This window comes from Schistocerca cancellata, chromosome 1 (genome assembly GCF_023864275.1).
Source record: "Schistocerca cancellata isolate TAMUIC-IGC-003103 chromosome 1, iqSchCanc2.1, whole genome shotgun sequence".
Lineage (NCBI taxonomy): Eukaryota > Metazoa > Arthropoda > Insecta > Orthoptera > Acrididae > Schistocerca > Schistocerca cancellata.
The window spans coordinates 297,888,070-297,900,355 of NC_064626.1; the positions used below are offsets into that span (position 1 = coordinate 297,888,070).

The 12,286-nt window shown below is 42.2% G+C and overlaps 1 protein-coding gene across 1 annotated transcript in view; it reads right to left on the minus strand.

Moving 5' to 3' along the window:
• Positions 1-258: 258 nt before the first annotated feature.
• Positions 259-12,286, minus strand: part of LOC126171836 (peptidoglycan-recognition protein SA-like) — an 81,270-nt gene continuing 69,242 nt past the window's right edge. The window contains exon 4 of the mRNA XM_049920829.1: positions 259-738. Coding sequence (XP_049776786.1) covers positions 554-738 — 185 coding nt within the window. The 3' untranslated portion in view covers positions 259-553. The remainder of the gene's footprint in view (positions 739-12,286) is intronic.

Genomic DNA, 12,286 nt, shown 5'->3' on the forward strand with positions numbered 1-12,286 from the left:
AATTCTACTTTTGCTTGCACTTTTTACAATTAGTAAAATTAGGAAAAATCCTATCAATTCAGTTTTTAACATTCTGTACCATTACAAATTACTATGGACTACAGCATTTTGTGTTTTTACTTTCTTAAGGGTAAAAAACAATAATGATATCTCTAATATTTTTCTATAAATCTGATATACATTTTCTGGATTATCTGCATTTTCTTATGTTATTTATATTTGAATCATTGTGTGTATGTGAAGAAGGAGAGAGAAGTTGGGGGGGGGGAAGAGGAAGAATTATTAATAATTTACAATTTTTTATCTTTCATACCAAACTCCATATCCTCAGAGTAACAAATTTCATCTAATTTGTGTTTCTCAGATAATAAAGTAACATATCACTCAAAGCTTTTTGTACCAAGTGGAGAAAAACTTCTCCTTGAGGTGGATTATAAGATGTCAGATTCGCCAATAATCAGTAAAACTTTCATTCAGCAGATGTATTGGAAACATCATATACAGGTGTGGCACTGAGATAGATGGAATCAAAGTCAATCCAGCAGCTTCAGCTTCAGGGCTGCTCAACCCAGGCAGGCCATGTCTGCAGTTCCTGGTAGAGGGCCAATCCAGGACTCTGTGTGGCCACTACCTGGCGTGCTGCCAACAGCTTGTAGTCCTCTGACAGCTCTCCCAACTGCACGCCACACTCCAGCAGCTTCTTCAGTGCCTCCAGTTGTGCCCGTGGTGGTAAAGTATCTGCAGCACACCACAACACAAAGTCACAACAGTAGCCATACACTTCTTGATATACTGCTTTGGAAAGACCAAGAGAGACATAGCTGAGGATTCAGTCAGATTATCAAGCGCAGACCAAAGTCAAATGCAGAGTACATAACACCTGGCATTGACGCTTGTGAATGCACTCTGGGAGTTTAGTGCCAAGTGGTAAGATTAGTGGCAGTCCCCATCATTTGCTTAGGTGATTAGTGTGCTACTGCCCAGAAACACACACCCAACTTTAAGAAAATCTTGAGTGACAGCTCTCGGAAGGACAGGCAATAATCCATCTGAAACTATGAGTCACAAGTGTACTGTCTTTCTACATGTGTAAGATATTCAAGAAGACTCTTCTTAGAAATCAGTCACTGAAAGTGCCACCATTTATGCTAGAAATGGCAGATTGTGGTTTTGGAACAAAACACACACCTCAGTTATTCAATCTTACCAAAAATAGAGGATATTCTTGGGGTATGGAAGATTACTAGTGTAGAGCTCAGTGATGTATACCAAAGTATGCCAGATAATGTTGACCAAGCTTTACAACTATGCTTATGAATGTATGGATATCATTTTAAGTGCTGTAGATTGATACAAATGAAAAGCCAAGACTGTCTCACACTTGAAGGTTCATTTAAGATAATGACTGACTGAGCAATTCAGTATGATAAGTTACACATCAGACAAGTTAGAAGTATTTTGAATATTTTTGAATCTGCTTAGTGTTATTAAAAAACTACAAAGAAATTGATGCAATTTTTTTCCAAAATGCTTCCTCAATTTGAGGTACCATTTAATCCAATGTTAGGCTACACATTTGAAGAAGACTTTATTTTTACCAGATATGCATGACATGACAGCTGAGGTACTAGACCTATTTAATTCCACCTTGTATGTATATTACAAGACTAAAAAATATCACATCTTACATTTTAATTTTTATAATTTTCCCTAATACAATGTTATTTTTCTATAATTTAGTTGATTCTGCAATAATGCTTTGGTATATTACATAAGCATGGACTATAACAAGTTACAGAAAAAAATTAAGAGCAATGCTTTGGAAACTTTACAAAGTATTTGTACCTGAATTGTGAAAAATACAACTTGCAGGAAATTGTGAATGAAGAGTGCAATTAAACTGTGGCTCAGAACATTCCTGAAGCACAGCCTTCATCTGCAGAATTTCTTCATCTTCAAGCTTCCTCTTGGCGTTCCTTTTAGCACTTCTTGCTTCTTTGGTAACTTGGAGAGCAAATTTTTCAGCTTCATGCACCTGTTGTCGGTCAAATGCAAGCAACTTACCTTCCATATTAGAGCCACATTTTATGCCTAACTTTCTCAAGACTTCCAACCTTCCTATCACTCCATCACTTCTACACATCATTGCATCTAGTACACCAACATTTAATGTATTTATTCCTACAAAAACATTCTTGGGTAATCTTTCCCATATGCAATGGCTGAAACTTTCATTGGTATTCTGAGTGCCCCCATGAAGACATTTACTAAGCAAAACAGGGTCACTCAGGTCTCTAAAAATTGGTTTTATTTCATTCATAACAGGCTCAGGAAGAGAATGCTTATGATGGTATATTTGACCACGTTCTGTTGCTTTTTGGTAACCATACCAATAATCTGCTCCTTTAGAGCAAAGCCTGAACAGGGTGGTCATTTGTGGACAACTTAAAGTTGGTGGCCCACACAGATTTTCTCATTGCTGTACCATGCAGAGGTGCAGTTCATCTAATAACCAGTTCATAGTAACTCCTGAAGAAGATCTATTTCAGTTTATGTCAATCTGCCTCAGCCAGGCAGATTTTCCATCAGATAGCAACTTTCCTTTCATTTCTCTTTGTAGCTTCCTCAGTCTAGCACCCATCCTCTTTTGCTCATGTTCACATTATTCCAGTTTTGTTACTAATGCATCAACATAAACATTGAACTCAATTTTATTGAAAGCTTTAAGAGTCCCCATCGCCTAGGTACTTCATATATCTAACATTATAAGTGGTTGATGACCCCTGAAATATTTTTAGAACTCCATCACACTCCATACCTCCACTGTAACCATCTTAATTCTTAGAACACAGATGTTCAATATGTCCTTCAGTGCTACCATGGTATGTGTGGCAGTACTTAGATAATCACTCAACATCAACAACTTTTCCATTCTCCAGAGAAGTAGCACTTACAACACCATTCATGGAAGGATGTCCTCGACATTGTTATGTACCACCAAGTGCAACAGCAATGTCGCTGGTTCCACTAATATTTACAGTTTCTTCTACTGCACATTTCATTTGATAAATGCTTTAGACACAACTGTCAAGGCACATAGAAGTATTTTTGTGTACTTGCTGAACCTACTGGGAGGAGGATCCATCAAACCACAAAATGTTAGCAGCCTTTTTTCCTTTTCCTATTGCACTCATTGCATACACTAAGTTCAAATTCACATCATGTGAATTGTGCAGAATGTTCCAAGTCATTTTCAAGGTAGATTTATTGCAGGATCTAAACAGAACAACTAATTTTGAAGCTAAACCCTTCCTGCTACTTTGTCGTTCAGTTATTTTGAGACAGCCTACACCATTACATTGTTTACATTTTGCCACTTTATCAAAGAAGATAAGATGCCCACATCAACAAACAACAAATCCGTGGACAAACAGAGTCATTGTCACACAGAAGTTTGAATCACCAGGAGGTGTGCCATGTGGGAGTTTCTTCCCTGAAGAACTGATACATTGGTTACTTACAACAGTGTGGCTTGCTTTGTTTGTGAACTGGTTACCAAAGAATTTCGTTTTATTGAATATATTGATGGTGGTATAGTTTGTATTTATTGCACACTACAGGATATGTACTTGGGCAATAAACATTCAGTAACATCAAAAACCTGCTTCAGAGAAAAGTAAATACTAGCAAAGATAATCATTTACAGAGACTAGACACCTGCACTGTTACCAACATACACAATGTATCACACATATATTTGCTGGAAACTAAGTTCACAGTTCTTTTCGAAATAATACTGGTTTCTGTAACAGAAATGATGGGGCATGGCAGCATACATGACTAACTTCAAAATTTGGTATATGTAAGACATATTTCATATGAAACCCTATGATGTATGTATCAATATAATCAGGGAAGACTATAGAATTTAATAAAGTCATAAGAAATTTCGATTTTTCCACCATTTATAAGCACCCTGTATCTTTAACTACTGAGAAGACAGATTTAGTGCACTACTTAATATGGGGAGTGATTCTTTTGGACTTAACATATTTTAAACAGCAACAAACTAAGGGTATCAGGAGAAATATCTCAAAAATTCACTGGCAACAGAAACTTGTCCACATCTCTGAAGCAGAACATACTACCCACATGTATTTCAATTAAGGGACTAGACAGTAGGTAAATTGAGCCCTTAGTGAATCCTGAAGCATTGTTACCAGAGTTTTAAAAATCCCACAGAAGAACTTACAAAATTTACTTATGTATTTCAGGGCCTGTTTTGTTCAGCTAATGAGATAAGAAGCGTAAGTCAGCACTGGAACTACATATTTATTAATGGTATTTTTCCATTTACTTCACATTCCAAAATAGAGCAAGTTCTGTCAATGTATGTAATTTTGATATACTGGTTTATGGTTTTAGGCAACAGCTGTCTTCTTTGGAAGATTCTTAAATACTTTTATATTCATTCAAGGATCTTGTGTTTCCATCATTCATTTCAAGTCTAGTCAACTGATTTGAGTTCTTCCTCTTGTTCAACGTCCTGTGTCTGTCCAGGCCAAATGACATGCTTACATTTTTAGCAAAAAATCGTCGATGTACAATGCCGAGGTAACCAGAGGCCCAACGGAGGTCACAAGCCCATTGATAGCAATGAGTAAGAGTGTAACACTTAGCACAGAACCCTGTGGGATGCCATTCTCCTGAATCTGAGGAGCCAGTGAAGTGGCAACTCCAGCCCGGAAGAGCAGCGACATAAAATCTCACAGATAAAAATCTGAAGGGGACCACAAAAGCCTCAGTCGTAGAGGATAGCTAAATTGTGATGGCGCCAAGCCATGTCATACACCTTATGTAGGTCAAAGAAGACCGCGACGAGGTGCTGACGGTGAGTAAAAACCTGTCGGAGCGCTGATTTTAGTCAGAATAAATGGTCAGTTGGAGATCGTCCTGCCCAGAAGTCACATTGATACGGGGACAAAAGGCCCCAAGATTCGAGTACCCAACAATCTGAAGCTGACCATCTTTCGAGCAGTTTGCAAAGTACATTCGTCACAGAACCACATTCAGCCTTTGTTACACCTTGCACCCACTGTGGACTAACGCCTCAGTGGGCTGTCTGTGCACTTTGACACCTTGCATCGTCAGCAGATCGCACTACACGACTCTAGTCACCTGCTGTCCGGTTTCTGCAATGTTCTGCTCAGTTACAACGTGTAAATTTGTGGCCTCTGTGGGTATTGCCCTAGAGCGAGATACCCGATTCCGAATGACCACTGCACAAAATTTCCTTCGCAATTTTTGGACGGAAATTTACAGCATCAACTCTTGAGTCATCAGACTCCTGAACGGCCATGAATTCCGAACCTACAACAACCTTTTCATCTCAGATTAGCACTTGCAACCTACATCCTCAATTATATGCACTACTATTTGTAGGCAGTGTTGCATGGCCGTGAGCAATACACCATCTGTTAAAATACGTTGGACAGTCCGCAGTGTTACAACAGATAGGCGAACTTAGTTTGAGGTGTGGTCACGGCCATACCCGAACATGATGGTTCCTTGCTGGCATTCTGTCAAGTTTCCACGTCGACCCATCTTGCTATGCTTATTCCATACTACCGACAGGCTCTATAGCGCACCAAAGCAGCCAGAGCACTCTTAAGTGACTGACATTTTTTCCCTGTGTTCTTGCATGCTAGATTAGTAGAGGACGAATCCTCGTTTAGCCCTTTAAGGAACAAAAGTTCTTTTCAGCATAAAGAAATACATGACAGTGTGCAATGCTTGGCAATAGCAGGAAATAAACTAGCGCAATTTATTAGTCATTTTATGTTTACCATGAGGTATGAGCCAGTAAATACTCATAGAAATTAATGAGGAGAAAAACAATCACACAAAAAATTAAGCATAGATGGATCGTTAAGGCTTTACTGATGGCGCAGTGCTCGAGTCGTGCGCTTAATCGCACGCGCACTGGCTCTGCATGAGCACAGGGCAGCAGCGACAAGTGAGGTGTTCGTGTCTCAAATGGACATTGTACGTAAACATGGGTGAATGTAAGAGCGTGACAAGAATCTCAAAAAATGGCAGTTGCGTTTGGCCGTGCCCATTGCCATACGGTGTGTGAAGCTGTTGGATCCGTTGGTAATTTGAGGCAGACTGTTCAGAGTGCCTACCAGCAATGGTGTAAACCACTTGGCCGTGAAACTAAATGGTTCAAATGGCTCTGAGCATTATGGGACAACATCTGAGGTCATCAGTCCCCTAGAACTTAGAACTACTTAAACCGAACTAACGTAAGGACATCACACACATCCATGCCCGATGCAGGATTCTAACCTGCGACCGTAGCGGCCGCGCGGTTCCAGACTGAAGCACCTACAACCGCTCGGCCACACCAACCGGCCAGCAGGCCGCGAAACACGTCATAATTATGGTCGGAAAGAGTTCCTCAGTGGAGTCGAAGACGCGTTTCAAGGCTTTTGAATCAAAATCGCTTACAAATCTAATTGCTGCAAGCAGTGAATGAACTTCCGTACCATCCTGTTAGCGAGAGAACAGCTGTAATATTTCTGGCTTTGCAGCCATCATGTTGTCCAAGTAGCTCTTCTTAGAGCATTTCAGAAGGCAGTAGTGACAAGATGACGAAATGTGGTATGAGGTACCGATAACAGGTGGTTTGTTCGGTACGGGTATCGTGAGAAAGACCGCCTAAATCGTGGCCCTTCTCCGCGATTGGCTATTCTGTTAATATTAGACAAACTAAACAGTGTATTTGCTTGCAGTTGAAACTAAAGCATCTCTCAATAAGGTTCCATTATTTCACAAGTATTAATAATCAGCAGAATAATACATAACTGGTAAATGAAACGGCAGACGATGCACTTCGGTGATCTTCGAATTGCGCCTAACTTGCATGGCGGGCGAAATGGTTCGGCTGTAAGATCATAGTTGGTTCGACAATGTCAGAGGACAGACATTCTATGCCGCGGTCGGTGTCAGTTAAGACTATTAGTAATCTATGGTTTGTAAATATCAGAGTTGGTTCGCAGTCTCATGTCGTCTGCCGCGGTGTCAGTTGAGACTTAACTTACAATGTGTAGTTTGTACATGTAAGAGCTGTAATGAAGAAAATACGCAGTTCATTTATTTGTTGAAGAACAGAAATTATTTGTGAATCTAAAGTGAAATGTAATTGTACAGTCTCGTGTTCTGCTGATAAAAACCGAGTGGCAACCCATATAAACAAACCAATTGGAGATTTAATTATTTCTGAAGTAACAGTTTCTCGCTAAGTTTCTTATAGCCTTAAGGTAACAGATTCACGACCTACATGCTGTTTTCTGCACAGGGAACACGTACTATAGAAGACAGCAGGTTGGTGAACATTTATTAGAACTTATGCATTCCACTCAGGGCGGTGAAACAAATAGGCATTTCCTGTGTACTGCAATATTAGTACAAATGAGATCTTGTGACATTTCATCTGTGGTAACACAGGAGGAATGAAGAAGAGAAATATTTTTGAGGAAAGGGGTTTACCATACACACATATCTCTCTCTCTCTCTCTCTCTCTCTCTCTCTCTCTCTCTCTCTCTCAACCTGCCGTCAGATGGGAACTGCCTACAATCAACATTTGGAGTCTGTCACCTAGCAAGACGCCCTTATTTACGTACGCACATCAAGACAACAGCGAAGTTCATCGGGCTCGAGAATGTATGAATGGTTTTCTGAACATACACTAAGTGATCAAAAGTATACGGACACCCCAAAATACATACGTTTTTCATATTAGGTGCATTGAGCTGCCACCTACTGCCAGGTACTCCGTATCAGCGGCCTCAGTAGTCATTAGACATCGTGAGAGCAGAATGGAGCGCTCCGTGGAACTCACGGAACATGGTCAGGTGATTGGGTGTCACTTGTGTCACGTGTCTGTACGTGAGATTTCCACACTCTTAAACATCCCAAGGTCCTCTGTGTCCGATGTTTTAGTGAAGTGTAAACGTGAAGGGACACGTACAGCACAAAAGCGTAAAGGGCGCACAGTTGTCGCCTTACGTCTCAAAAACAGGCTTGAGGGATTGTCCACTGTTCAAAGTGCATCTGAGCCAGCACAGCGTGCCTCTGCTGTTGGAACTGTGGTCGGAGATGCGCAGATAAGGCAGAGGAAGGGATTTCTTGCCGTCGGGAGCTCCAAAGTTACTCCGGCGGTGGAGCCCCTCATGGACATTGCGGGTAGGCCGGAAAACAATAGTGACCATTATTTGCTTACAGAGACGGGGAGGGGAGGGAGGGAGAAGTCGTCTCTAAGATGTGGAGGCAGCGACCGAGCGCACTGGGTAGACCCGGCTGCAAATCGTGGCTCATGCCGGCACGAATGACGCCCGCCGCCTGGATTCAGAGACCGTCCTCGGTTCCTATGAGCAGCTGGCTGATGTGCTGAATACAGCTAGCCTCGCGCAGGGTGGAAGCAGAGCGTCGTTCCCACAATCGATCGTGGTTCTCTGGTTTCCAGCAGAATGGAAGGCCTAACCAGAGGCTCAGACGATTCTGCGACTGTCCCGATGCAGATTTTTTCGACGTCCACTATCAGGTGGAGAAATGTAGAAACCCGCTTAACATGTCAGGTGGACGCTACATAGGAAACAGCTACTAGGGTAGCAGAATACGTGAGGCGTGCACATGTGTGAGTTTTATTTATTTAATTTATTAGGATAGAGAAGTCCCAGGTTCGATAAGACGCATACTGAGTCCAGACAGGGTAGCAGTGGTCATAGCAGATCAGAGAAAGGAAGTGTTTATATAGTATTAGTTAACTGTAGGAGCCTCTCAGGAAATGTCTCGCTTATACACGATAAAATGGCCACATAGTACAAGTGACAGAAAACAGGCTGAAAGCAGATTTCAATAGCAGTTAAATTCTAAATTCTGACTGGAATGTCTATCACCGAGCGAGGCGGAGCAGTGGTTAGCACACTGGACTTGCATCCGGGAGGACAATAGTTGAAACCCGCGTCCGACCATCCTGATTCAGGTTTTCCGTGATTTTCCTAAATCGCTTCAGGCAAATGCCGGGATGGTTCCTTCGAAAGGGCACGGCCGATTTCCTTCTCCATCCTTCCCTAATCCGAGCTTGTGCTTAATCTCTAATGACCTCGCTGTCGATGGGGCGTCAAACACTAATCTCCTCCTCTTCCTCCGGGATGTAAATCGCAAAGAAAGGCTGAACTCTGGTAGTGGAGGTGTGTATATAAGAAATACGATGAAATCTAGTGAGATTAGTACATATTCAGAATGTGGAAATAAATCTGGTGAAAAGTGCTTACGCTTTTACAGATCCCTCGTCTCAGCAGCAGTTGTGGTGGCGGAACATATGAGAGGAAAATTTGAGAACATTTCGCGTAAATTTCCTAGTCAAGTTGTAATTTTAGGTGGAGATTGTACCAGCCACAGATAGGGAGGCTCGTGTATTTAGGATGGGTGGTAGGGATAAACAATAGAGTGGAATTGTTCTAAGTGTGTGATCCGATGATTACTTTGAGTATTTAATCAGAGAACCGACTCGTGAAAATAACATTCTTTGATCTGCTTTTGGCAAACATAACCCAACTTGTCGACTAGGCATAGAATATGGAATTAGTGATCATAAGGCCGTCACAACGTAACTGAAAACGGCTGTAAATAGGAATACAAAGGAATGCAGAAAGAATTCTGTTTAGCAACAGTGACAAGAAAGAGGTCCAGAATACCTGACAGGTCAACATGAAAATTTGATTTCCAGCGCTGACAATGTTGAGCCTCAATGGTCAAAGTTGAAGATCATCATAGAATACACTTAGACAAGAATGTGGCGAACAAAATTGTGCGGGATTGGAAAGACCACTGTGATTCGACAACAGTGTTAAGAAAATGCTACGAAAATAAAGACAGCTTCAGCTTCACTGCAAATTTAAACGTAGCCAATCCTCAGACAAAAAAATCTAAACGAAGTCAAAATTAGCCGAAGTAGCGCTGTGCGTGAAACGTTGAACGAATTCTAAAACAAAATTCTATCTACCGATTGACAAAAAATCCTAAAAATTTAGGTCTTACGTTAAATCAGTAAACGGATCGAAGCCGTTAAGTCCGGACACGCTGTGGTCTTAATGGCGTTGAAATAGAGGGCGACGCAGAAAAGGTTGAAATGGTTAAACGTCTTTTCGGAAAACTGTTTCACAGATGAATATCGCCTTGTAGTTTCTCCTTTAAACAGTTGCACGAATGACAAAATAGTATATCGAAGTAAGTGACTAAGATAAAATCGCTCAACAGAGGAAAGGCTATTGGACATGTCGGGGTACCAATTCGATTCTACACAGAATATGTGAAACAACTTCGCCGCCTCCTAGCAGCAGTGCAGAGTTTGTCTCTCGCCCGCGCATTAGCTGAGTGGTCAGCGCGTCTGACGGCCATGCAGCGGATCCGGGTTCGACTCCCGACCAGGTCGGAGATTTCCTCCGCGGTCTATTGTAGAATTTTGGAACACGTTTTATGCTAGCATATTGTGGTATTTCTGGAGATTAAAAATCTCCTCTGTAGGAACCAGTATGAGTTCTGAAAACAACGATCGTGTGAAACCCGGCCCGCTCTGTTCGTCCACGAGTCCCGGAAGGCAGTAGATGCCGCACTCACGTACATGCCGTGTTTCTTGACTTCCGGAAAACGTTCACTGCAGGTCTGCACTTCCGCCTGAACAACAAAATACGAGCCACGGAATTTTCAGACTAACTGTGTGACCAGATCGAAGAGTGTGTTACCAACACAACACAGCATATCATTTTGAACGGAGAGAAGTCTTCAGAAGTAAAAGTAACTTCGGGCATGTCCCAAGAGACTTTTCACTATGTGTATAAACAATCTAGTAAATAACATCGGAGTACCACGAGGTTTTCGCAGACGCTGTTGTACACAGAGAAGTCGCCGTGCTGCAAAATTGTACCGAAATGCAAAAGGATCTGCACCAGATAGACGCTTGGTGATGGTAGTGGCAATTGACCCTAAACATAGACAAATTTAACGTAATACGAATATATGGCCAAGCAAACCCTTTACTGCACGAGTACACGATTGGAGAACAATCACTGGAAGCAGTACTTCCACAAAATATCTAGGTGTTTGCTCACAGAGCGATTTAAATTGTAACGATCACATAAAAGTAACCGCGGGTAGGTCAGATATCAGACAGATTCACTGGAAGAATCCTCATGAAATCCTGTCCACCAACAAAAGGGAGCTTTATGAACACTCGTTCAACGAATACTTTAATATTGTTCGTCAGTCTGGGATCCGTTCCAGACAGAATTAATAGAGAAATCTAAAGAGCAGCAGCACAGGTTAAATTAGTTAGCGCGAAAGCGTCCAGGAGAACCCGCAGCCAACTCGTGGCCGATGCTGCAAGAGAGGGGTTCTTAATCACGGTGTGGTCTCCTGGTAATGTAGGAATGTACATTCCCAGATGAATCAACCAACATATTGCTTTCTCCTACTTGTATCTCGCGAAAACACCACCAACATAAAATTAGAAAGATTCGAGCTCACACGGAGATTTGACAGCATACTTTCTTCCCGTAAACCATAGGTGACAAACACGAAGTGAGACTGGTACACAAAGTACTCTTCCTCAGAAAGATGACTTGCGGAGTGTAGATGTAATGGTCTTTATGCTCAAGTATGTCGTTGCTCTAGTGAAACAGTTTGATCCTTGAAGACAACTATGTTAAGTCTTCCACGACTCGTCTCATCTACGAAAACAAATATGTGAGCACGTGGAAGATAGTCGCATCGCCACCCGTCCCTCACAGTCAATCGCTCACGCGGTTGACCTTATCGTCTGTGAGAGGAAATGGGTTTTGCGGTCTCAGGCTACCGGCTGCTGCATTTAACCACTTGCCATGCGCTTCCCGGATACAGAACGCCCGTCGGAAACCGCGGCTGTGGAGTGCAGTCGACAGCGTTTTCCGGCGTCTACCAAGAACTTCCGCCCTTGCAATAGCGTCCACTACCACGCTGCCGGACTCTCGTCTGTGTCCGTGACGTAGCCGTCGGAGTGAATGTGGCAGCAGGGGAGATTGCTGCGTCACCCACTGCCGTCCACACCCAGTACAAGCTATGACGGCAACTCTACGCTTGCACTTTCTCGCAGTCTGTAGTGTCCGGGACTTACTGTTTGTACATCTATCTGCACCTATAACTACATTGATTTATGGGTAAGGAAGTGAAGCGCTCAGCAGGGAG